At 43.7% G+C, this 24,749-nt stretch overlaps 1 protein-coding gene across 1 annotated transcript in view; it reads left to right on the top strand.

Annotated features, from left to right (window-relative positions):
* The first annotated feature begins 1,660 nt into the window (after window positions 1-1,660).
* Window positions 1,661-24,749, top strand: part of LOC121293339 (carboxypeptidase M-like) — a 63,625-nt gene continuing 40,536 nt past the window's right edge. Inside the window, exons 1-3 of the mRNA XM_041216301.1 lie at window positions 1,661-1,715; window positions 2,009-2,189; window positions 21,778-21,875. Coding sequence (XP_041072235.1) covers window positions 2,024-2,189; window positions 21,778-21,875 — 264 coding nt within the window. The 5' untranslated portion in view covers window positions 1,661-1,715; window positions 2,009-2,023. The remainder of the gene's footprint in view (window positions 1,716-2,008; window positions 2,190-21,777; window positions 21,876-24,749) is intronic.

The raw sequence follows: 24,749 nt of genomic DNA on the forward strand, positions 1-24,749 counted from the left end.
ATGCATCTACTGCTCTTGTCTTTCTAGGTGGTAGTGGTCGTGGGTTTGGAAGGTGCTGTCAAAGGAGCCTTGGTGAGTTGCTGCAGTGCATCTTGTCCATGATACACATTGTTGATATTGTTGTCAATGGCGGAGAGTGTGGATATTGAATGCGATGGCTGGGGTGCCAATCAAGTGGGCTGCTTTATCCTGGATGGTGTCGAGCTTCTTGAGAAGAATCCCAAGACTGAGGTGATTAAAGCAAGGGCAGAACTGGGTGCCACCTAGGCCTTGCTGCCAGACATAGTCTTGGAGCAGGGGGAGCTTGTGACCCCAGTCTCTGTTTCTGCAACCCTAATTTGGGTTGCAACCTACACTTTGGGAACTGCAGCACTATAGTGACACAAAGGTTCAATGGGGAAGGGCCACGTTCTAAGGCCGCCCTGCCATTGTACACCGAAGGACCGGAAACCATGTCCAACGTCTCAGACAGTACACACCAGAGAATGTTTGGCATGAAATGCAAATGAATATTGTAAACATAACCCCTAATGGTAAGTGTAGTAAGGCATGTCAAGTATTGTATTGAAAGAAACTGACTTGTATTGCATTTTATATAAATTGAGCTTTTATGTAGTGTACTTCTATAAATTTTATGAATTAAGTCTATGGGGGGGGGGGGGGGGGGGGGGGGCGGAAGCAGCTGGGGCAAATTCATCACCATGACCCAGGATGGGTGGAGTGTGTAATGACTAGGTTGAGGCAGACGGTGGCAATAACATTGCCCAGAAGGAAGTAGAATCTGGATGGTATGGGGTAAGGAGATTGGGGGTAGGAATAGCAACACCTGTAGCCAGGGAGGGCGAGACAAGATGGAGGTAGGCACGCCAGAGCTATGTTCCTCTAATTCCCTCAAAAATCCATTTCTCTCTTAAACGGAGAAAACTTAATTTTGAGTTTAACCTATGATCAGCCAGCCTGCCACTATACCCTTGGTGTAACCCCCTTGCTTTCGAAGTTTCATGTCGTTTAGGGCTGTTTTAAAAAATATTCTGACATTTTTTCTCAGTAGATGTAATTGGAGAGATTGAAGAGTTCCTTTTTAGGTTTACCGCCTCTCTGAGATAGGAACAGCAAAAGCTGAGACATTAAATTGAAGTTAAAAAAGTGTAACATTGAATAGCTTGCTGATGAAAGGCCATTGACCCTGAGAAGTCAACTCTTCTCCAAATGTTACCTGACCTGCTGAATTTTAAGTTTCCAGCATCGACCTGCAGTCTTGTGCTTTTGACCACGGACGGTATTATCATGCTAGCATAGGAATGTACGCTCAAGGAGGTGCCTCCTCTTCGAGTACCGTACTACAGGCAGGCAGTACTGCTGACTAAGCCCACATCTATCAGTGATACTGCCACTAACAGTAACCACAACAGGCAAAACTGATATCCTATCTCTCAAACAAAAGCAGTTTGTCTGCGGGGGTGGGGGGGAAGGTGGATGGTGGGTGGATAGAGGGGTGAGGTGGGTGAGAGACTTGCCTTGCTGTGTGTTGATTAGTGTTCGAGTTTCTTACCGGCTAATAGTCTTAACCCTGTGCAACGTATATATGGCTACTTCTGCTGTCAATCAAAAGAGAGGCGGCTGGTTGGTGAATCGGAGCAGCGCAGCAGAATAAATAGCAAAAAAAAAAACCCCGTGAGATGGTGTTTGTTTGAGCTCGTCAATAGAACTACCAGGTAAGGAACACTTTTTTGCTCTCCTAAGTTGAACCTGATTGTTGATTGTACTTTTGTGATGGTGATTTTGAAATGTTTTGGAATGTTCTTCCAGATATTTTATGAATAAAGTATATTTTTCAAAAAAAGTTAACCTTTTTAGTGTGCTAATCTATTCATTCCTCGTTTTAAATAGACTTAAAGAAAAATTACATGAATATTCAGGTTTCAGATTTTTTAAAAATTGCTAAATAGTCCGGGAGGACCGGAGTTTGACAGCGGATACACTGCAACTTATATTTCTGTTCTTTCAGAAAGCCTTTCGAAAGATGTTCCGCAGCATAAAGTTTCTCTGGGTTTGGGCAATTATTCCCTACGTGACGGCGCTAGAATTTAAATACCACAATACCAAAGAATTGGAATCGTTTTTACGCGATATCAACACAAAGTACCCATCAATTACACACTTGTATAGCGTTGGGAAATCTGTGACCGGTGGGTATGCAAGTGAAGCGCTTATTGGTTTGAAGGAATTCGTTAGCAGTGGATGCAAACTTGATGTAATGTTCTATCTATTTCTCTGGGAGATTTTATAAATATACAAAAACATTTCCTCTTCAAATTGCCTAATCTCAACGAAACAAATTTCCTTTAAAGCTGCTTAGGAATGTTCTTTTTATTTAATGGTCTGCATTGAATTATATACAGTATCGATCTTCTTTACAAGTTTGAGGTCAGCTCCACAAAGTGCAGAACCCCACATTCGGAAGCGATAAAGTTGTCGTTGCGAAACGGTTCCTCTGTTAACTTCAAGTATGCAATTCAACACATTGGACTTTTCATTTGTAAATGTTATAGATCGACTTTGTTGCGATTGTCCAGTTCATGGTTCGTCTGTTTGAGAAAGCTATTTTTAGTTTTGGATATTAAAGTTTTGACTATGGAGAATGGGGGCATCTGGTTGGGATGATCAGCGACCTTGGCGTGAATATAATTCAAACAAGTTTGGAGTTTATTACACTTAAGTCAACATGACCCCAACTTTAACAGCTAGAAAGGTAAGATCCTAAAACAGCAGGTGGGCTCACTTAGCTAAAGAATTTGAGATTTGAGGCTATTCCGGTAGAAGCCGTGTTGTTCCAGTAGTCTTCGATAAAATTAAAGGAAAGCTTTGAAATAAATTAGGTAATCCGCATTTCTACCTGGGAACTGGCTGTGTCACACTGCCATGGAGATGGGTGGAACTTAATGAGATTCTTTGTTCGAATTATTTGTGAATTGAGTTAGGGCATAGCCAACAGGCAGGACTGATTAATGTTTGTGAAAGCAACTAAGTCAGTGCCAGCTTTGGGTCTTATGTAGTTTGTAGCTCCTTGGAAGTCGAGAGATAAAGCCAGACCTACACCTAGAGTAGAGTAAATGTTAGATCTCTCATACATAGTGCAGCCTACTAATGGGAGTTAGTATAAGACAAAGTTGGAAAGGGGGAAAATGATTGGAAGATTTGTTTAACTGGAAGCTAAAGAAAGAAATGTACCGTAACCCTCAATAAAAGGAGGCTAACCTTGTTGCAATTGGAGTTCTGGAAACAATCAACTTGATCTCTGGCAGTCTGCAACTGATTGAGAGAAGATAGCCAAAGCTGATGGGCATTTGGCCAGCAAGTAAACTAAGGAAATACTATCTTCATTGTTCTGCATGGAATCTTCATCTCAGTTTGGATTTTGAGGGAAAAGCAGCTGGAAACTTAACTCTAGCTCGCAGCTGGTGGAAGAAAGCTACAGCAGTCCTCATAGAGCCTTGTGACAAAGCAATCAGTAGAATTAGCTGGGAAGCATTGAGAAGGCAACAAGTACATGGGACTGGGACGAAGAGTCTTACCTCAGAGAATAGCTGGAACAGAGGAGAATTAAAGTAAATTCCAGAGGACTGGCATACTTTTGAGTGGTCCCCAACAGAAGTAAATAACTCTATCATTTGGTATAAGAGAATTCTTGGGGAAATAAGTAGTATAGCTGAACAGATAACCTAAGCAGTTAAGAACCATTGTTAAGTTAATAGTTGTGTTTTATTAGTCTTTTACATATGATAAACATGAAATTTTGTGGTGGAGTTCTATTGGTTAAAACAAGCTGTCCAGATTTCTCTAAGCATTAACTGTACCTAAAGGATTATAACCTGTTCATAGTTATGGTATACAATTAAGACCTTGTCATGCTCAGTAGTGTAAGCAATTCAATGGCAATTTTAGAAGTGTGTATATATACTGTACATCAAACATTAGATTTTTCTTCTGTTACTAATTTATGATATTCCTGATTACTATTTTAACACATCTTAAACATTTCTGCTAATACAAACCCGTAATTCCTAGGCTCAGTCACTCAATCTATAATGCACAGTTTTTGCCTGAATGCACTTTTCTGATTGGTCCATGGGTTGATTTGATGGGTGAGGGCACATGGGGCATTAGAGGACAGAAACACATGATGTGCATGTAGCTGCCAACAATTGGTGCTGGTGGTGGCAGGGATTAGGGGGGAGAGAAACAGTTCAAGTTTAGGATCCCAATAACAATTACCCTGGCTGAAGGGGGTGGGGACAGTAGCAGAATGGCCTGTGAGGGAGGTGATGGCATTTGGGGGGTCATGGTATGGGAGGGAGTGTCGGTATGGAGGAGGGACGGCATGGGAGCTGGTGGCTTGTATGGGATGGGGGTGGCATAGGGAGAAAGGATGGGGTGAAATGGGAGGAATGAAAGGGATGGGTAGGGCATGAGAAGCATAGGAAGGACAAAGGGATGGGGATTTAAAAGAAATATTATTGGAATACATATTAATTTTATGGCATATGTTTTGCAGGTCCCTGTGAGTAGTTAAAAAATATATAGTAATTGCTAGAGTTGATTGGCTATTCCAACCCCAGAACTTAAGCATCCAAAAGATTAAAAATGGGTTTGCCCCCTCCACCTTCATACACATGCTGCCAAAATGTATGCAGAGTTTTAATGTTAAATGATGATGGTGGTGGGGGGGGGGGGGGGGGGGGGGGGGGGGGAAGAGATGAGAGCCACTGTTTCTGAAGAAAGAACAAATTGTAATATACAATGAGGTGACTTCAAATCAAGTAGCAACAGTCAGTAATCCATATCAGTGGACACATGTAGATTAAAGAGGAAGAATAAACATTTAGGGGCAGTGGTTAGTGCTGCTACCTCACAGCTCCAGGGACCTGGGTTTGATTCTGACCTTGGGTATCTGTCTGTCTGGGTTTTTGCCAGGTGTTCAGGTTTTCTCCCACTGTCCAAAGACGAGCAGGTTAAGTGCATTGGCTACAGTAAATTGCCCTGTGGTGAGTGTGTGCCCTGTGATAGACTGGCATCCCATCCTGGGTGTATCCTGCCTAGTGCCCATTGCCTGACCGGATAGGCTCTGACTCCCTGCGACCCTGAATTAGATAAAATGGTTCTTTAAAGTGAATAAACATGTAAAAGAACTCCAGCAGATTTCTGGCTGTAATATACTACTATGGTTGCTTATCATTGGGAAAAGTATACATTCCATTTAAAGGAAATTGTACCTTTTAAAAAGGGATAAAAGGCAGAGTCAGTTTTAAGTACCAATGAAACCCATGGCAAAGAGCCTGATGGTAAACAAATCAACCCGTTGCTGGCTGGGTTGATCAAATGGCACCTAAGGATCAATAGCATATGAAATGTGCTTATGTGAATCAATAGACTGAAGTTTCTCCACAGCAGAGTGTGTACAAAAGGTGGGCTAGAGACTATATGCAACCATTGCAATCCAGTCTTGATGCACAGGCAACTCTATATTTCAGTTGTTTCTATCCCATGTTGCTGATTTATCCTTTTGAATTTTGTGGACCTGATTGTTTGTTTGTTTGTTTGTTTGTTTGTTTGTTTGAAGCAGACTATTAGTGCTGTTGCACTTATTGGTCAGTTAATCCTAAACCATGATCCTAATATACATTCCTGTGTTTCTGCTAGCTAGGTAATAGCTCATTTATTTTTGAGGAATGTAGTGTGAGCAGATTAAAATGTTTGGATATGAACTTTGCTGATTAGAAAATGTATTCCGACACACAATTGACCAGCTTTTCAACGAGAGAAGGAATTGAGAAAACAAAAATAATTTGAATTTAGGTGGCACTTTTAATACCCACTGGCCATCCCAAAGAAGTTCAGTCATTTTAATTATTTTTAAGGTGTGATTACTGCTATTAGATAAACATGAGGGCTAATGTTCACACAGTAAGGTCTGTCAAATAGTGAAAGTGATTTGATTGTGTAGGTTGATGGATGAATATTTTCCAAGAAAGCTGGCTTCTCCAAATTGTGCCATGGATCCGAGTTCCACCTGAATGGGCAGCAGTGTAGTGGCTAATTATGGTCCCAGAGTAATAATGAACAGAAGGCAAATTAAAATTGAATTTTAACTCAAGAATATAACAACTGATCAGGAAGCTGGATTTGCTCTTTACTGGTTCACACACCTGCTTCACTAATAACCTGAAAGGAAATATTCTGTCATTACTTCATCTGGCTTCTGTGACTCTAGCCGCTTTGAAGTGGCCTAGCAAACCATTTGGTTGGATTGAACCAGCACAAATGATTGGTCCGCTAACCTCTTCTCAGGGTAACCAGAGATAGGATGTGGGTAATGTTTGCCTGAGAATGGTTAAATAGATAAGTCATTAGTTTAAAGTCTCATTTGAAAAGCGACATTTCTAACCATGCAGGATATAATCAGTATTGCGCTGGTGCTAGCCTAGATTATAAGCTTGAATACAGGTGTGGGTCTTGAATTCACAGCCTTTTGTGAATCCAAGGCAAGGGTGCTGGCTACTGAAACAAAATGACAACTTAACATAGCAAGAAGCTGGGCAGAGGTGTCGAAGGAATAAATAATGGCTATTCATGATCCCAGAAATTCTTATATTCTTGAGTTCTGTACGTGCATAGTTGTTCTGAGGAACTATTCTTAAAATAGCTATAAAACAGATGCTGAAGAAAGGCAGTACTTTTCTATACATCCTGTTTATAATGTATTGAAGGCCTTGGTGCTGCCAACCAATTATTTGTTTGTTTTCTTTTTAATTTTGCATATTTTTCTTGGAAATGGGCTTAGATATTGCGAAATCTCAATATATCCACTCATTATCCAAAAGCCATGTGATCTCCCAGGAGGAGTGAAAAATTTAGATTTGAAAAACCCGGGCCAATTTGGGTGGGAGGGGGTGCAGTGGGTGGGGGAAGAAATAAATGTCTTTTCTGACTGCTTTGGGGGTAATCAAAACTAATTCAGTAGGCCATTATAACTGTGCATACCTACTGTTTATACAAAATTCATCTGCACCCCAGCCAGAATCTGGTCCAATGCTTGCTTGGAGGTGCCAGCTGTCATCTGGTACCTCAGCCAAGTTGTCATTCTGCATGTGTAGAGGGTAAGGGCCTGTTTTTAGAACACTCTCAACCGATTTACTTAGAGTTAAAATTGGGCCTTAAGTGTCAGGCTGTTGAACCCTGGAAGCATCACAGCCAGGGCTAATTTTATTTGTTGCATGACGTGCAGTCACAACTTTATTCCAGCTGGAGTATATGGGTGACAATTATGTTTGAAAACCTTGTTTTTTTTTTTTCGTTCTTACCAGCTGTAACCATAAATCACTGAGACTAATTGAATCATCCCCACCACTACCCTGACTGAGGCCAGTGAGCCCAGCATGTCAGGGAGTGATTCTCCGAACTTGTTGTTCAAATGACTCAACTTCTCACTGTAAAGACAGTCAAGCATTGGGGAGATCAGTGTTATTTCCGATTAAATGCAGGAGAGGTGACTGTTTATAGTTCACTGTTATAGTCTAGGCCGGGATTTTCTGTGCCTGTTGGAGTTGGGCGTGTTCCATGGCATGAGCGGACAATATGGCACGATCAGCTTCATGACCGCGTGAAACCAGTTTGTGATCGTCCGCTCAGCCCACTGGCGGGCCACATTTCCCACCATCAGTCGTCAGGGACTTCATTGTAATACATCAGCATGTCCATTATTAGGCCAGCCACCCCACCCCTCTGCTGGATTGTCCATCCACGTTGGTGGAAGGCACGCCAATGTGCTTCACAACAGCATAAAAAAATGTGCACTTGGCAGGCTGCACTTTGAGGGGAACTCGGAGGTGAGTACTCAGTAACATTGCGCAGCACTCGCCAGGGTCACCTGTTGGACATCAAACTTGAGGAGCATTGCCAAGGGGCAGTTAAGGGCAGCCCTGCCATTGAATATAGCATACAAGCATTCGGGGTGGGTAAGGGAAGTGGCCATGCTTTAGGGAAACCTGCATAAGGTGACCATTCATTCCACTGCTACTGTTCAGGCGTAGCCACGTTGATAAAATCGGGTTGGGCTTCTAGCTTATCTGCCCACTCAAGCAACGCAGAGGCATCAAAGTGCTCCAAAGCTTCCCCCCCCACCCCACAACCCCGGCATAGACTGCAAAGTCATGAGCATTTTAGTGGACTGCAGAACAGTTGGACGACTGAACATGTTGTACAATCTCCTCGCTAAAGCTGGCCATGGAGCAGTCACTGCTGGAAGTGCTCACTGCCCCTTGTAATGTCAGCATCCTGGGTGGGACCAGTCTCCCCCTTGGTTTAAGCTAACAGCGCAGCCTTGCAGTGCAGGTTAGGAGAATGCCTGAGCTGAGAGCACAGCATGGGCGAAGCTGCTGCCAATTGGTTGGGCAGGAGTAGGGCAGAGGTGGGTGGAGTTTTGGGCAGCCATGCAGCGGACTAATTTCTCCCCATCCAAGTGGTGGCCAGCACTCTCTGGGAAGCATTAAGGGGCCTTCAGACTTAACCCAGACAGGTTCTTAGTACACCCATGCTGACAATGTGTGTCTCTTTCCTCCTGCAGGAGGAGTACATCAGGATCATGGAGCCTGATGGACTAGCTGTATGACTGATGGCCTACAGAGAGTGAACATGACAGAGGATAGAGTGAGGCTTCTGGCTGTGCAGAGGCAGGAGCAGCAACCTCATGAAGGGGTCAGCTAGGGCACCTGCACACACTGCCAATGAGCCACAGTGAGCTGATGCTGATCAGTGCTTAGCGACGCCCAGGGTCGATAGACACAGCCTTTCATTCCTGCAGATGACCAAGAACCAGTGTTGCCCAAGACTGCACATGTATAGGGAACTGTTCAGTCACATCTGCCAGCTACTGCAGGATTTGGTAGCATGGGCAGATGGAGGGCATCCACTGCCTGTGGCCATGAAAGTGACCATGGCACTCAATTTCTATGCCAGTGGCCCATTTCAGGGGTCCACAGGTGGCCTATGTGGGATCTCAAGCCTCCACCCACAAATGCAACCATGAGGTCACAGATGCCATCTTTGCAAGGGCACAACTTTGTGCATTTTGCCCAGTGCCAGGATACAAGAGTGATTAGATTCGCCCAGATCTTGGGTTTCCCACAGGTGCAGGGTGCAATGACTGCACTCATGTGGCGCTTAGATCTCTATCACAACACGCAGTGAACTACATCAACAGCAAGGGGTTCCACTTGCTGAATGTGCAGCTGGTGTGCCACCACCAGAAACACATCCTGCATGTAAGTGCATGGTTTCCAGGGAATGTGTGTGACTCCCACATCCTCAGTCGGTCTCAGATCCCTAAAGTCTTCCAGGGTCCACAGAGGCTGCAGGGTTGGCTCCTTGGACAAGGGCTACCCACAGAGGATGTGGCTGATGATACCCGTGCAGCGGCCTCAGGCTGCAACAAAGCAATGGTATAATGAGGCTCATGCCACAGCTCGCAACTTAGTGGAGCAGACCATCAGGAAGCTGAAGATATGGTTCCGGTGCCTCGTCTGGTGGAGCCCTGCAATACAGCCAACAGAGGATGTCATGCATCATCTGCTGCGCCCTTTAGAATCTGGCACCGCAACGGGGAGAGGAACTGGCTGAAGAGATGGAAGAGCTGGAGGTCTCAGAGAAGGACTCCAATGAGGGTGAGGAGGTCCTCAGGCAACAATGAAGGGGAAGAGGCCCTCGCACCGGCCAGACGAGGCAGGTACACTCGGGAGGCCTTCAGAGCTGCTAGATTTGTGGCAGATGATGACCCCATAGATCCTCACATTGGAGTCAAAATGTTCATAGGTGCAATCTGGCTTATGGCAGGGAGAATGCTCCTGCCATGGAGATGGAAGCACTAATAGTTGCTCAATTGCAGGAGGATGATGACATACAATGAGGACACTACGTAGATCTTCACGTAGCCTCTTGAGGGCAGCTCGCTTGCGCTCTGTGATCAGGGTCATATAGAGATACAGCCATGAAACTTCAGAAGCATCTGATCCTTTGTTTGCCTTCAGCAATTGAATCCTTCAGGAGCAGAGTCAGTGGTTACCAGATGCTGATGAGATGGGGGCCAGCCCCACCTTTAAAAGTGCTGAGAGCACAGAAAATGATGGAACTCTCTGGTCCTGTCCACTCCATTCTGGTAGCAATGACATGCATCATCGAGGTGCAGGCATCAGTAATGTGTCCAGGGAGTGTGAGGCCAGACAGTCACTTTGGTCTGAAGGCTGCACAGGGAAGAAGCCCTAGACTGAGACACCTGCCTTTATCTATCTGGTGCAGAAAGGTTTCACATCTGAGCGACAAGAACACTACTCATCAGAACAAGTAGCCATAGGTAGAGAGACATTCTTGGGAGTTTATTGACAATAGTGAACAGTATGTACAAGTGAATATCACCCGTGCCCAGGCTGTGCAATTAATTCTTCTTAGCTTTTCTAACTCTGCCACTAATTCTTGGTGGTCGCCAGACATTCACAGTGAAGATGGAGGCAGCCTGCTGATGGCAACACCTCCAGTCTGATGACCTTGCTGGGCATCCTATGGAGGACCGAGACTTCGAGGGCCCTGGCCTGCTTTCAGGGTCGTACTGTATGACAGTGACACCCTTCTTGGCCTCTGGAGCTGCTGAGGTTGCAGGAAGAGAGAATTCAGATGGGCCAGACACCCCTGGTGCCACCTGCATGGATGGGCCTGGAGTGTGCACCTGCTGATCCTCCTCCCTATGGGTGCCCATGGCTGACTCCTTGAGGAGGGGTAGCTGGGTTGAGGTTGAGCTGCTTGGCACCCCTCTCGTGTACAGTGTTAGAGGCCAACTGGTATCAGCAATGGAGTTGTGCCCACGCACCAGTGCAGGAGCAACATCATGGACCAAGGTCTCCATGGTGGCTGCCATCCTGCCAATGTTGACTTCAGTGCATTGGCATGCCAGTACTATCACCTCCAGTGAGACATATGGACTGCTCCGGCATGTCTGCAATCTTGAGTGTAGGGAACATCGGGAAGGGATGTCCGCAAGTTGGCCTTTGCAACTCCAGCAGCTATGGTATGGCCGAATCCAGAGGCTCGTCATCTGACTCAGACTCAGCAAATTTCTGTCCTCCAGCAAATTTCTGTCCTCCAGCAGTCCACCGAGTGTAGGAGATCTGGGAAGTCCCTGCCTGCTGCGGATCAGTACAATGTTATCACCAGATTGTGATCCCAAGGCTATTCTAAAGCTAGGTCCCACTGAGGGGTGTGTCTCTATGTTACTGGAGGGTGTGGGTGAGTGCTGTGATGGGACTTCAAGGAGGGTGCCTCCAGATTCCTCTTAAGAGGCTTCTTCAGGGCTTGATTGGTAGCCCAGGGTCATGGATTCTGTCAGCTGTTTCCCAGATGCGCCTGTGGAAGAAGGGGAGATAATTAGCCCATGGCAGTGACCTTTGAAACATGACATCACTCACAGCATGGTTATCTGATGTACATTGCACTGCTGGATCCTCACTTGGTAGAGTATTGCTGACCTCCACATTAGCACAGGACTGGTCCAGATCATTGCCAGCCAGCTGGATGGCTCTGCTTTCAAAGACCATGAAGACCTTGATTTCAGGCATTCCTCTACTGGTCTGCAATCTCTCCCTGTTGCATGCCAGCTTGTCCTACATGAATAGAGATGGAGAAAGTGTAAGCAGGACATCTGCCAGGCCAAATGATAAGTATGCCTGGCATGCATGAGTGGTCCCATGGACGGGATAAGGACAACAAAGATGTGTGAGATTTGAGTGAATGGTGATGTCCCTTGAACTGGCAGTGAGTGAGGCCCTGTGGATGTGTGATGGTTTTGAGTTGATAGTGACGAGTGACTAACCTTGGCGGAATGGAAGAGATCATTCATCCTCTTACAGCACTAGGTGGCTGTCCTCTTTTGAAGGGCATTGGCACTGACCACCTTCCCAAGCCTGATTGGTCAGGCCTCTGCTCATCCTGCGGCCAGAGCGGGGGTAGAGGACATCTCGGTGGGCTTCCACGGTATCCAAAAGGCACTCCAATGATGCATCGCTGAACCTGGGGCTGCAGTCTTTTTGCCTTTCGTGGAAATCTTCCCTGCAGCAGTTGTGGGCTGGAAGCACTGCATGCAGCTGGACTTTAAATATGGCGCCCGGTGTGTTGAAGCAGCGAGGTGATGGTGGGCGGGGGCCTGCCATGGTAACATGTTCCCAGGAATGCATAAATAACGTGGGGGGGTTTGGGGCAATACAGTGTGAAAACCTGCTTTCATGGCTGGCGGGTAAACTGTTTTACCCACCCACTACCATATTTAGTGCAAATCTGGAACAATTCCACCCCTAGTATAGTGTAAAATTTCGTTCAGGGCACAGAGGATTCCCCATCAGCTGCTGTAACCTTGGCAGAAGATTGGTGGAAACCCTGGTTATATACTCTAACAGAAATTCTGGATAAAGTTACTGGAATTTTTCCACATTTAAAATTGCCTGTCTTATTCCGCCCATTTACACGATTGCTGCTGACGTCTCAAAATAATCTGTGTCCTTTCCACTCATTATGCCCACAGCAGCTAGTTTCTATTATTCACAAACTTTAATGAATAACAGGGGTCTTTGGTCAGAACCCAGTGGAAGTAGTTACTGAACTTGTTCTTTCCCTAGGTTCTTTTTTTATCCATTTTATCCCCACCCTCTGTGTCTTCTGTTGTTCAGCCAATCCTCAATCCAGCTAATCAGTTTGTCATGTGTTCCATGATTCTTAACTTTCCCACTAGGAACAAGTAAACTACATCTGCTGGAACAGCTAGCATATTTACTCTGTCACAAACTGTTGCTATGCACTTTAGATATTCCTTTCCCAGTAAACTGGAATGATTACAAGCAAGTAGGGCTAGCCAATCTGTCATTGTTAGGCTAATATAAAAAATGAAATAACTATTTGCTATCCTCCAGTCCTTGGACATCTTTTCAGCATTTATGGCATTCAGAAAACTGTCAAAGCATCATTAAGGATGCCTAAAGGATGCAAATGGACCCTCACCTTTGGGACAAGAACTTTATTACTTCCAGTTTTTCCAGCACATATTTATTTATTTTTTAATTAGGTGCACATGTTAGAGACCACATATCTCTATTTACTATGACTAGCATTTGTTTCGTGAACTTGGGGGGAAAATTAATAATATTTTCTATATCCCGATTCTCTGCAAACTTGTCTCTTGTATCGCTTTGTTTTTGTTTCATGCAAATTAGAACATCAGATCATAGCCGCTACATGGTAAATTTAAAAATTCATATATTCTCAAAATGTTTATTATTTGTTTACCTGAATGTGGGCATCGCTGGCTATTGCCCTTGAAGGTGGCGGTGAGCCTCCACCTTGAACCATTGCAGTCCATATTGTATAGATAATACACAGATAGAAGTGCTGTTAAGGAGGGAATTACAGGATTTTGACTGAGCAATAGTGAAGGAATGGTGATAACAGTTCCAAGTCAGGATGGTGTATGGCTTGGAGGGGAACTTGCAGCTGGTGGTGTTCCCATGCATCTGCTGCCCTTGTCCTTCTAGGTTTGGAAGATGCTGTGAAAGGAGCCATGGTGAGTTCCTACAGTGCATCTTGTAGATGGTACACACTGTTGCCATGGTGCGCTGGTGGTGGAAAGAGTGAATGTTTAAGGTGGTGGATGGGGTGCCAATCAAGGGGGCTGTTTTGTCCTGGATGGCATTGAGCCTGAGTGTTATTGGACATGCACTCATCCAGGCAAGTGGAAAGTATTCGATCATGCTCCTGACTTGTGCCTTGTAGATGGACAAGCTTTGGGGACTCAGGAGGTGAGTTACTCTCTGCAGAATTCCCAGCCTCGAACCAGCTCTTGTAGGCACAGTAGAGATCTGGGGGACCCAGTTCCGTTTCTGGCCAATGGTAACCCCCAGGATGTTGATGAACATATGACTTTGAAGACCATATACATATCATTAGTGCCGTTTTCAGACATTGAATTTTTGGGGCCCACCCCATCCCAGAAGGCGGGAACGGAGGCAGGAAAGCCCCTGAAAATACTGGTGCTGGGTGGAATGTCAAATTTCAAGATGCTTATCCCAGTGCCAGCAATAATCACCAGGGTGGGGAAGGACAAGACAGGAATCTTGCTCACCTCTAATTTGAGACCAATTAAATTAGTTAAAGTTGTTAGAGTTTGTCAAGGGCTGACCTTTAAATTTTCAAAGGGGTAGAAAGGCTACACGTGCTTTCAGAAGCTGACCAGCTGAAGGGAGGTGGGTAAAGAGTGGGAGTCATTCATGGCTGCCCCAGGGCATCACCCTGGCCCCATAGAGGGACAGCAAGGCAAAGAGGAACTGGGTACTTGGGAAGTGGTGCCCTTGATGCTGCACAGGTGGCAGGGAGGGTGGGCACTCAGCACCTGGGCTTTGAATGGGGTCAGCATCCCCTACCATTGCAGAGGGCAGAAGAGCAGTGACAAAGCTGCCATGGACAATTGGGCAGCCATGTGCCCAGATGAAATGGTCTAGCTGGCAATGAGGGCTAAACCAGTGACAATGAGGGACAATGTTCTCTGGAGGAAGGGCAGAACCTCAGGAATCAAGATGAGGAAAGAAGGGCAGGAAGACAATGGTGGCTGAACCCAACACAGGATTGACTGCCCAAGATGGAGGTGATAGGGAACTAGCACCACAAGACTGCGACTCTGCAGGCAGATGGTCACAGATATCTGTGCCATTGTCGGCCAAGACCTTGCAGAAACGGGCACTATGCCCTGTCAGTGACCCTTAAAGTCATTGCGGCCTTGAACTTTGTTTCCAGTTCCTTCCAAGGATCAGATGCAAACCTTAGTGGCGTCCCAAAAACAATGCACACCGCTGCATCCCACTGATTGCTGATGCCCTCTTTGCCAGAGCTGGACAGCACATTCACTTCTTGACAGACACCACAGCCTCCAATGGACAGAGGGCAGTGGATTTTGCCTCCATTACAGGATTCCTTCAGCTGCAGGGCATCATCGATTACACCCATGTGGCCATTAAGTTTGCCAGCAACTAGTGAGATCAATCCACAGGGAAAGCTTTTACTCTTGCAATGTCCAATTGGTCTGTGACCAGAAGAGCATTCTCCATATGTGCACTCACTTTCCTGGTAGCTGCCATAAATCCTCTTAAAGTCCAGGCAGTCTCAAATATTCATTCCAACACCCTTCACCCAAAAAATGTGTGGAGGCATCCGGGGGGACGAGAAATCCCTGGAAGAGATGGTTACTCTCCCCTATACGGGAGCCTCCAGCACAGGGACAATAACACCAACTTAGCTATTGGGCAGGCCAGCGGGCTTCGAAAAAGGCAATTCCAGTGCCTGGACTGGCTAGGTAATGCCCTCCAAACCATCCTGTCTGTGCCTCTGACATTGTGATGGTCTGCTGCACTTTCCATAACCGGGTGCTCCAAAGAAATGTGGACTTACTTTCTCTAACTTCTGGCAGTCAGCTCATTGGGTAGGAGCAGGAGGTAAGAGGAGGAATTGGAAAGGTTTCCCTGCTGCAAATTCCTGCCATCTTCCCCCACAGCCCCCAGCATTAGATAGAGGTCAGCATCGATGATGAGGGTCTGACCTGCCCTGGTTGCCTCCGACTCCCCTGTGACATCTCGCTTCCCTCTGGTGAAGTGGAAAGCTTTGGTACAAACTGTAGATCATCTCCCATGGAGCCATCACTGAGGCTACTGGCTGTCCTGAGGATGTCTAAATGAGTCTCAGACTTCATCTGACCCACCTCCTATCTCTGCTCCCACTGGTTCTAAGTGGACAGGAAATCAGCCTCTATGTCAATTAAGGACTCACCCCTGTGAAAATCTGAACTCTAATCCAATTTCTCACTGAAGATTGACTTCTAATCCAAAAACAGACCTGGCTCCTATTTTTTTTTTTTCCCCGCCACCTCCTTGTGGAGAAAATTCAGCCTGTACAATTTACAAAAAAGTGACCTTAGAACCCACTTCTTTGACTAAACATTTCACTTCACTACACTACTCCTTCCTCCATATCTCCTTTTTGGCTTGGCATCTGTTTTTGACCGATTGTGCCTTTTGAAGCACTTTGGGAGACGTTACCATGTTATCGGAGACATATATAAGTGCAAGTGGTGGTTGTTTATTATTTATTCATAGGGTGTGGGCAACACTGGCTAGGCCAGCATTTATTGTCTATCTCTAATTGCCCTTGTGAAGGTAGTGGTGAGCTGCATTGTTGAACTGCTGCAGCCCCTGTGGTGTAGGTACATCCATTGTGCTGTTAGGGAGGGAATTCCAGGACTTTGAGTTGTTGTTGCTCATTGGGGCTCTAGGGGTCACTCTCAAGCCAATCATTAACTAGTGAACACTCCTGTTAAATGGATGCCTGTCCACTTCCACAAAACCTGTGTCCTTACTTCAAAGTTAACCCACAAACAGGAATAAAATATGATGGTTATCCTACACGCTGCTCCTTTTCAATTATTAGAAAAAACTGACAGTTTATAGTTAGGAAAGCAAAATACTGGAGATGTTGGATACCTGAAATAAAAACACAAAATGCTGCAAATGCACAGGTCAGGCAACATCTGGAAAGAGAGAGAACAGTTTTGATGAGAGGATAACAACCTGAAATGTTAACACTTAAACAGAACATTAAACAAGAAATTGTTGAAGGGTGTAACAAGGCAATGTAATAATTGTGGGGGACTTTAATCTTCCTATAAACTGGGCCAATCAAACTGGCAAGACTGGTCAAGAAGATGAGTTTGTAGAATGTTTTTGACAGCTTCATCCCTAGTTGGTTCGACAGGAAAGTATTTTAGATATAGCATTGTGTGATGAGGCAGGGTTAGTTAGTAATCTCAAAGTAAAAGATCCACTGGGAAATAGTGCCCATTGGTTTTTGTCACTTTCAAAATAATCACGAACAAGAATCTTAAACTTAAGCCAATTACATAGGTTTGTGGGAGAACTGGCTAGGGCTGATTGAGTAAATAAACAGTGGAAAACATTTAAAGAGACAATTCAAAATGTTTAACAAAAATACATTATATTTCAAACAAAAACTTAGCAAGAAAGATTCTCAGTAAGCCACAAATGGAAGTTAAGGAAGTTAATGGGTTAAAAGAAGAGGCTTATAATGTTGCAAAGAATAGTAGCAAGTCTGAAAGTTGTGAGCATTTTTTAAACCAGCAAATAACCAGAAAAAGTTAATAAAAAGGGAAAAATAGAATGAGAAACTGGCCGGGAATATATAAAAACAGATTGTAAGAGCTTTTACAGCTGTATATAAAAAGGAAGAGAATAGCTAAAGTAAGCACTGGTCCCTTTATAAGTAGGGACAAGAGAAACATGGGGAATGAGGAAATGGCAGAGATGTTGAGCAAATATTTTGTCTGTCTTCACAGTAGAAGACACAAGTTGCAAACCAGAAATATCGGGCAGAATTTTAGTATGCTGGGGCGGGCCTGACACGCGATGACATCGGGCGCGCGCTGGAGGCGGCTGTGCACCCACAGAAATATCAGCGGCCTATTAAGGGATTAATTAAACTTAAGGTTTGCAGGCAGCTGAAAAGTCCAAGTGGCCTTCATGTTTTTCAGGAAACCTCACCCACGAGCGGGATGAGGTTTCCTGAAACTTTTATTAAATTTCCCAACTTCACAAACACGTCCCAACTCGTGTGACACTGTCACATTGGGGGGGGGGGGGGGACACGAATGAATTTTTACTTCATTTATTAAAATGTTTTATAATTTATTCAATTTCCCTGAGGCAGCTCCATGCCTCGGAGACTGCTGTGCTCTTTCGTGCACGTGGACGAGAGTGCAGGCCCTGACTCCCCACCCTCACCCCGAGCGCTATCAGCCATGCGTTGCGCTGGGTGGGCCTTAATTGGTCTGCCCGTGTAAAATGGCAGCACGCAGCTGATCACAGGCAGCAATTAGCTCCTCACCCACCTGCTCCCACCCGCCATAATTAAAATCCTGGCCATAGAGTAGCCTAAGTGCTAAAAAGAGTGAGGAAATTAAGGTCATTAATAACAGCAGAGGGAAAAGTACTGGAAAAACTTGGATTAAAATTCTACAAATCCCCAGGACCTGATGGCCTACATTCTAGAGGTTTGAAAAAGGCTGCAGAGATAGTGAATGCGCTGGCTATGATTTTCCAAAATTTCCTAGATTCTGGAATGGTCCCAACAGATTGAAAGTCAGCAAATGTAACGCTGTTATTCAGGATATTATGGAGAGGGAAAACAGGGAACTACAGGCCAGTTAGCCTGTCACCAGTCATGGGAAAATGCTGGAATCTATTATTAAGGAAGTCTTAACAATACATTTAAAGTATAGTATGATTAGAACAAGTCAACAGGTTTCACGAAAGGGAAATCCTGTTTGACAAATTTATTAGTTTTAGATAAAGAGGGCCCAGTAGATATAGTATACTTGGATTTCCAAAATGCATTTGATAAGTTACCGTGGAAAAGATTAATTGGCAAGATAAGGGCTCATGGCATTGGGGATAATATATTAGCATGGATAGAGAATTGGTTAATGGACAGGAGGCAAAGAGTTGGCATAAATGAAGCATTTTCAGGTTGGCAGGCAGTGACTAGTGAGTTGCCACTAGGATTAGTGCTGTGGCCTCAACTATTTACAATCTATATTGATGATTTAGAAGAGACAGAGCAGAGTAATATGTCTAAGTTTGCTGATGATACAAAGCTAGGTCAAAATGTAAGCTGAGAGGAGGAGACAGGCTGCAAAAAGAGATGGACAGGTTAAGTGAGTGGGCAACGAGGTGGCGGGTGAAGTATAATATAGGGAGGTGTGAGGTTATTTACTTTGGTTGTAGGAATAGAAAAGCAGAATATTTTTTAAAAGGCATGAAACTTGTAAATGTTGATGATCAGAGAGACTTCTGTGCTTGTACAAGGAGAACAAAGTTACCTTGCAGGTGCAGCAAGCAATTAGGAAGGCAAATGGCATTTTGGCCTTTATTGCAAGGGGGCTTGGAGTACAGAAATGAAGAAGCCTTGCTACAATTGTACAGGGCTACAGTAAGACTGCGTCTGGAATACTGTGGGCTGTTTTGGTCTCTGTATATTTAAGGAAGGATATACTTGCTTTGAGGCAGTGCAGCAAACAGTTCATTAGATTGGTCCCTGGGATGAGAAGGTTGTTCTAGAAGTTTGAACATATTCTCTGGAGTTTAGGAGAATGAGGGGTGATCTCACTGAAACAAATAAAATTCTGAAGGGGCTTGAGTAATCTAAAACACGGTGGGGGGGGTGGGGGGGGGGTGGTGGGGGCACAGTCTCAAGATAGTGTCGATCATTTAGGACTGAGATGACAAGAAATTTGTTCACTCAGAAGGGTTGTTAATCTATGGAATTCTGTACCCCAGAGTGTTGTGGATGCTCCACTGTTGAATACATTTAAGGCTGGGATAGACAGATTTTTGGTCTGTGACTCAAGCGATATGGAAGTGCACAGGAATGTGGAGTTGAAGCCAAGATCGGCCATGATCGTATTGACTTATGGAGCTGGCTTGATGGGCTGTGTGGTCTGCTCCTGCTCCTACCTTTTATCTCTTTTGCCCTTTCTCAACAAATATTACTTGGGCCTGTTGTGTATTTCCAACAGTTTCTCTTTTATTTGAAGTTATAAATCTTTTTCGCAGATGTTGTGATTTCATTGTGGCCCATTACTTTGGAAACATTTCATAAATTTAGTGTTGGAAACAAGTGGTGTTGTGATCATTTTTCCCTTTATGGCAAATAATTCCTGTTGTGACTCAACTGTTCTGGTTCAAAACCAATATTTAACTATATTCTATCCATCTGTAATCAAAAGTAAACATGCATTCTTTTTAGTTGATCTACAAGTTGTTAATGAACATTTAAAATAATTGCAAACAAATTGATTCTTATTCATGAAACTAGTACAGAATTTTGTTTCAGTAACTTAGACAAATGTGACTAAAGAGAAACAAATATTGCTGGAAAAACTCAACAGGTCTGACAGCATCTGTAGAGAGAAATGCAGAGTTAATGTTTCGAGTCCGTATGACTCCATCAAAACTGACTGAAGAGCATTTTCTGTACTAACTGATTAGTAAGAACAGATTTGAATTTCTGGAACAGGCATTTCTGCTTCTTGGTGTATTTTTGTTCAGGCCTCTTAAAGGTAACCAACAAATTTTGTAGATGGCTTATTTCCAAAAGTCAGTAGCAAATTTCTGTAAGGTGTCATTTATTTGCTTTTTAATTTTCTGCATTGGAGTTGTGTTGCAGGTAAGTCCATGGTTTCTAATTTGTACTGAGTTATCTGCTCTCAGCCAGGATACTGGTAGGTAGTCCTGAACTTTGAACCTTTTTCTCTTGACTGCCTCCCAGTGATTTTTGCTGGGAAGTGTGGGGAAATTCAGGTGAGGACAGAATTGGGCTTGCCTATGATATTACCCACTGTTGAATTGACTTTTGAAACTGTCTAAATCCAGCCCTGATGAATAACATGGGGATAGATGATGTTAGATCATTGACCTGAAACGTTGGGTCATAACTTCCGGTGGAGTGGCAATTGAGTCGGGTTGCCACTCCGCTTGTAATTTCTTACCTTCAAATTCTGGTGCTCCTATTCACCTGACCTTCTGAATCAGGCTGGGTGAGATCTGTGAAATGCAGCGTGCTCCCGGAGCCTGCTGTCAAGGGCTATAAAGTCGAAGGTAAGTAAACCATGCCCGTTTTTACGGCACTACTTGCATAAACCAGGTAAATTGAGTGTGCGTGAGGAGAGGGGGAAAGCGTGAGAGAGGGAGGGGGATGCGTGTGCACACATGAATGGGGGGAGCGGGGGAGAGAGAAGGATGGGGGGGCCGTGCACACAATGGGGGAGAGAGAGAGAGAGAGAGAGAGAATAAAGTACAAAAGCCAAGAAGCTTTGATAAACTTATATGAAACAGTTCAACCCACTCTGACTACGGTTTCTATTTCTGGCCATCTGAAGGATGTGAGGGGGAGGGTTAAAGGGGCGTCAGGTGGAAATAAGCGGCTCAGAAACAGAAGCACCTGGGTCCATGATTGCTCTCACTGACCCTGGTTAGAAGTGCACACATATAGATGCCAGTGGAGAAGATCAGGCAAATCTGGAATGCTTGATGGCAATCGTGGTCATGCCTCACCTGAGAATACTAGTCAGTTGGGTAAGGCATGGAGGTGACTGGTGTCTGCAGAAGCATACCCTAGCCATGAGTGAACATCTTTAAAAGGAGATTTGAGAAAAATGTTCTTGACCTTTTTTAAGAAAACCAAATTGAAAGGCTCAATACCAGCTTTTTTCTTTTCCTCCCCTCCCAGAATATTATCAAAAATAGAAATGTCTGAAAAACGGAATAAATTGAGCTGTTGCCTGGAAATGGGCATATTTTGCTTCAGTGTACATCCCAAATAATGCTTCACTATGACACACATACGTACCTGATGTATTAGTGGGCTATCAAGAACAACAACTTGCAAAATTAACGTTTTATGAAAAAAAAAAAAATTCCAAGATGCTTTATTGTGAGAAGGAGGAAAAAACAGTAAGGGAATGAAGAATTGTTGTCATTTGTTTTTCTTTAAAGAATAGGTCGTAATGGACAAAGGATTTGCATTTCAATCTTTCTAATCAATAAAGATTTATTTTGTATGCTTCTGATTTAGGTATTAATCTCTGGGTTCTGGCAATTGGAAAATATCCAGAAGGACACACTGTAGGGATTCCAGATATGAAATACATTGGTAACATCCATGGTGATGAGGTAATTTTTTTTTTCTCTATGTACCCCAGATTGTTCAATTTATTATTTCCATGTTTTGCTGAGCTCGTGCATGCCTAAAAAGCAATTTAGTGAAGATTTTCAAAAACCCCTGGAAAAGTCACACCTGAGGTATAACTGGATTTTTAACAGCATACTAAGGCATATCCATTGCTGACCAACCTCTGTCCCTGGAAAACTTAATTTTATGTTTATATAATGTCAAGTGTTTCCATTATGATTTCATAGTTTCTAAAATGTACGTCGCGATCTTTTATTTTGATGATCTCTGTAAAATTTATAAAAAAAGTAAAGGACAATTAATGCATTTTACTTCCTGATTTCTGTCTGAGAATTCACTGGCACCAAATACAAAGTGATGCCAGGAAAGTGGAAATTCACATCATGGTGATTGCTAGTTCTGAGAAGCTTTCTTAAAGGTCAATGGCTATTACTGTCCCTTCACCACTGACTGCAAAATCCAGGTTAATGCTTTTGATAATTGTCACTCCCAGCGAGTTGACGAAATTTTATTCCTTTGTGTTCTATAAAGGCTTCACATTGCAACCTGGCATATGGTATATTCACCAGCTTAAAAAATATGGGAATAAGTAGTGAAATAAATGGTTAAGTAATTCATTGGCAGCACAAGAGTCAATTTACTGTGCCAAATATGAATGGAAGTTGTTGTTTGTTGCAACATGCACACTCATTTGGGGAAACAATTTAGTTAGCCAATTTTGCTTGAATTGCCCTAGCTTTAATCTTGAAAGAAATACACGTGGACTAAATTACTATTGAAAATTCCAGTAAGTTATTTTCATTTGAACTGTCCTGGTGATGTAAGGTCCTATTATGGATGCATCACAGACAATAATATTTAAAGGTAGAGCCTTGTCTTCATCATGCTTCCAATTTTGTGTATGTAAACTTTTTTGTTTATTTACTCATGGGATGTAGGCATCATTGGCAAGGCCAGCACTTATTGCCCATCCCTAATTGTACTTGGGGGGAAAAAAAATGGTAGTGGCCATCTTCTTAAACCACTGTAGTCCGTGTGCTGAAGGTTCACTAACAGCGCTGTTGGGGAGGGCATAGGATTTTGACCTAGTGACAATGAAAGAACAACACTGTCAGGATAGTGTGTGACTTGGAGGGGAACTTGGAGGTGGTGGTGTTCTGATGTGCCCACTGCCCTTATCTTTCTAGGTGGGAATGGGTGTGAGTTTGGCAAGTGCTGTTGAAGAAGTCTTGGCAAACAAAATTAACTGATTTAGCATTACACAAGTGCATTTTGCTGTGGAAGAGAACATGCTAAGGGACACATTTTTAAAATGAACTTCATACATTTTCTTGGCATGAAGTAATGCCATTTCATGCCGGGATGAATTAGACAATGAATGGACAATTTGTGTAGATTTATGAACCATCATAAACCAAGCAATAGCTGGCACATTCCTGTCCAAGTCTCTCTCTCCGGTCTGACTTGGAGCTCCATTGTTGTTTGTTCATCTCTTGCCAACTTAACAGAATATGGGGTGGAATTTTATGCTGGTGGGATTTTCCAGTCCCGCTGAAATCAATGGACTTTTGAATGGTTCACTGCATATTAAGGACCTGCCCCCGCCCTGACAGTGCCATAAAATTCTGCCCATGATTTTCATAATAAGGTACTTGAATTTGAGTTTGGATGACTATTAAAGAGTTGCCACTTGTCTCTCTACATCCCTTTCCTCCTCAAAATCTTTGACAAAGCTTTTGATTAACTTCCCCTCCCTGTTCTCATTATTTGCCTAGTTGCCCATTTTCCTCATATCTCTGTGAGGCTCCTTGAAACATTTTTCCACATTTCCAAAGGTGCTATATAAATGGCAGTTGTTTTAGAAATTGTTAATGTTGTTATACTGTTTAACTTCCTCACTTTTGTAATTGTAAACATTGTGACGGCTTACCCCTATCATTTTACACTCTGCTACCTCCTACATTACTATTACAAAGACAATATACCACTGAGGATGTTCTTGCTTTTTGTGTTTGGATTCAGGCTATACTGAAATTGTTTGGACAGGTGTTTATAATTTCAAATCAAAAACATGTTTCTTTTCCAATTATGTTAAATAAATAAAAACATCTAAGTCAACAGTCAGTCTAATTTCTCCTCATAAATCATAATGGGCAGAGGCCAAGTAAAATGGGAAAAAATGATCCCTGACAGCTCATCTTTCTTCTTCAACAGCAACAATGATTTATATTGATATTAGATGAAACAGGCGCCATTGTTTGTTTGACTCCTGTCTAAGGGTGTAAACTTAAACAGAAATGTGGGTACTAAACATTTTGTTTTTTTTTTGCTTTAAAAAAAAATGGAATTGTATAGGATGATAGTAAAACTCTGGCAGCCCAATCGGAAAGGTGTAAAACAGGCTTGGTTACTGTCCTAAAGCTGGTTATAAACATTTTTGAGGAAGGATGTTCTTGCTATAGAGGGAGTGCAGTGAAGGTTTAACCAACAGATTCCTGGGATAGTGGGACTGACATATGAGGAGAGATTGAGTTGATTATTATATTCGCCAGAGTTCAGAAGAACGAGGGGGGGATCTTATAGAAACCTATAAAATTCTAACAGGACTAGACAGGGTAGATACAGGAAGGATGTTCCCGAAGGAGGGGGAGTCCAGAACCAGGGGTCACAGTCTGAGGATATGGGGTAGACCACCAAAGCCCCGTATAATTGCAGCAAGGCATCCCTGTTCCTGTACTCGAATCCTCTGGCTGTGAAGGCCAACATACTATTTGCCGCCTTTACCACCTATTGCACCTGCATGCTTAAATTCAGTGACTGGTGTACAAGGACACCCAGGTCTTGTTGCACACTCT

This window comes from Carcharodon carcharias, chromosome 21 (assembly GCF_017639515.1).
Source record: "Carcharodon carcharias isolate sCarCar2 chromosome 21, sCarCar2.pri, whole genome shotgun sequence".
NCBI classification, from domain to species: Eukaryota; Metazoa; Chordata; class Chondrichthyes; order Lamniformes; family Lamnidae; genus Carcharodon; species Carcharodon carcharias.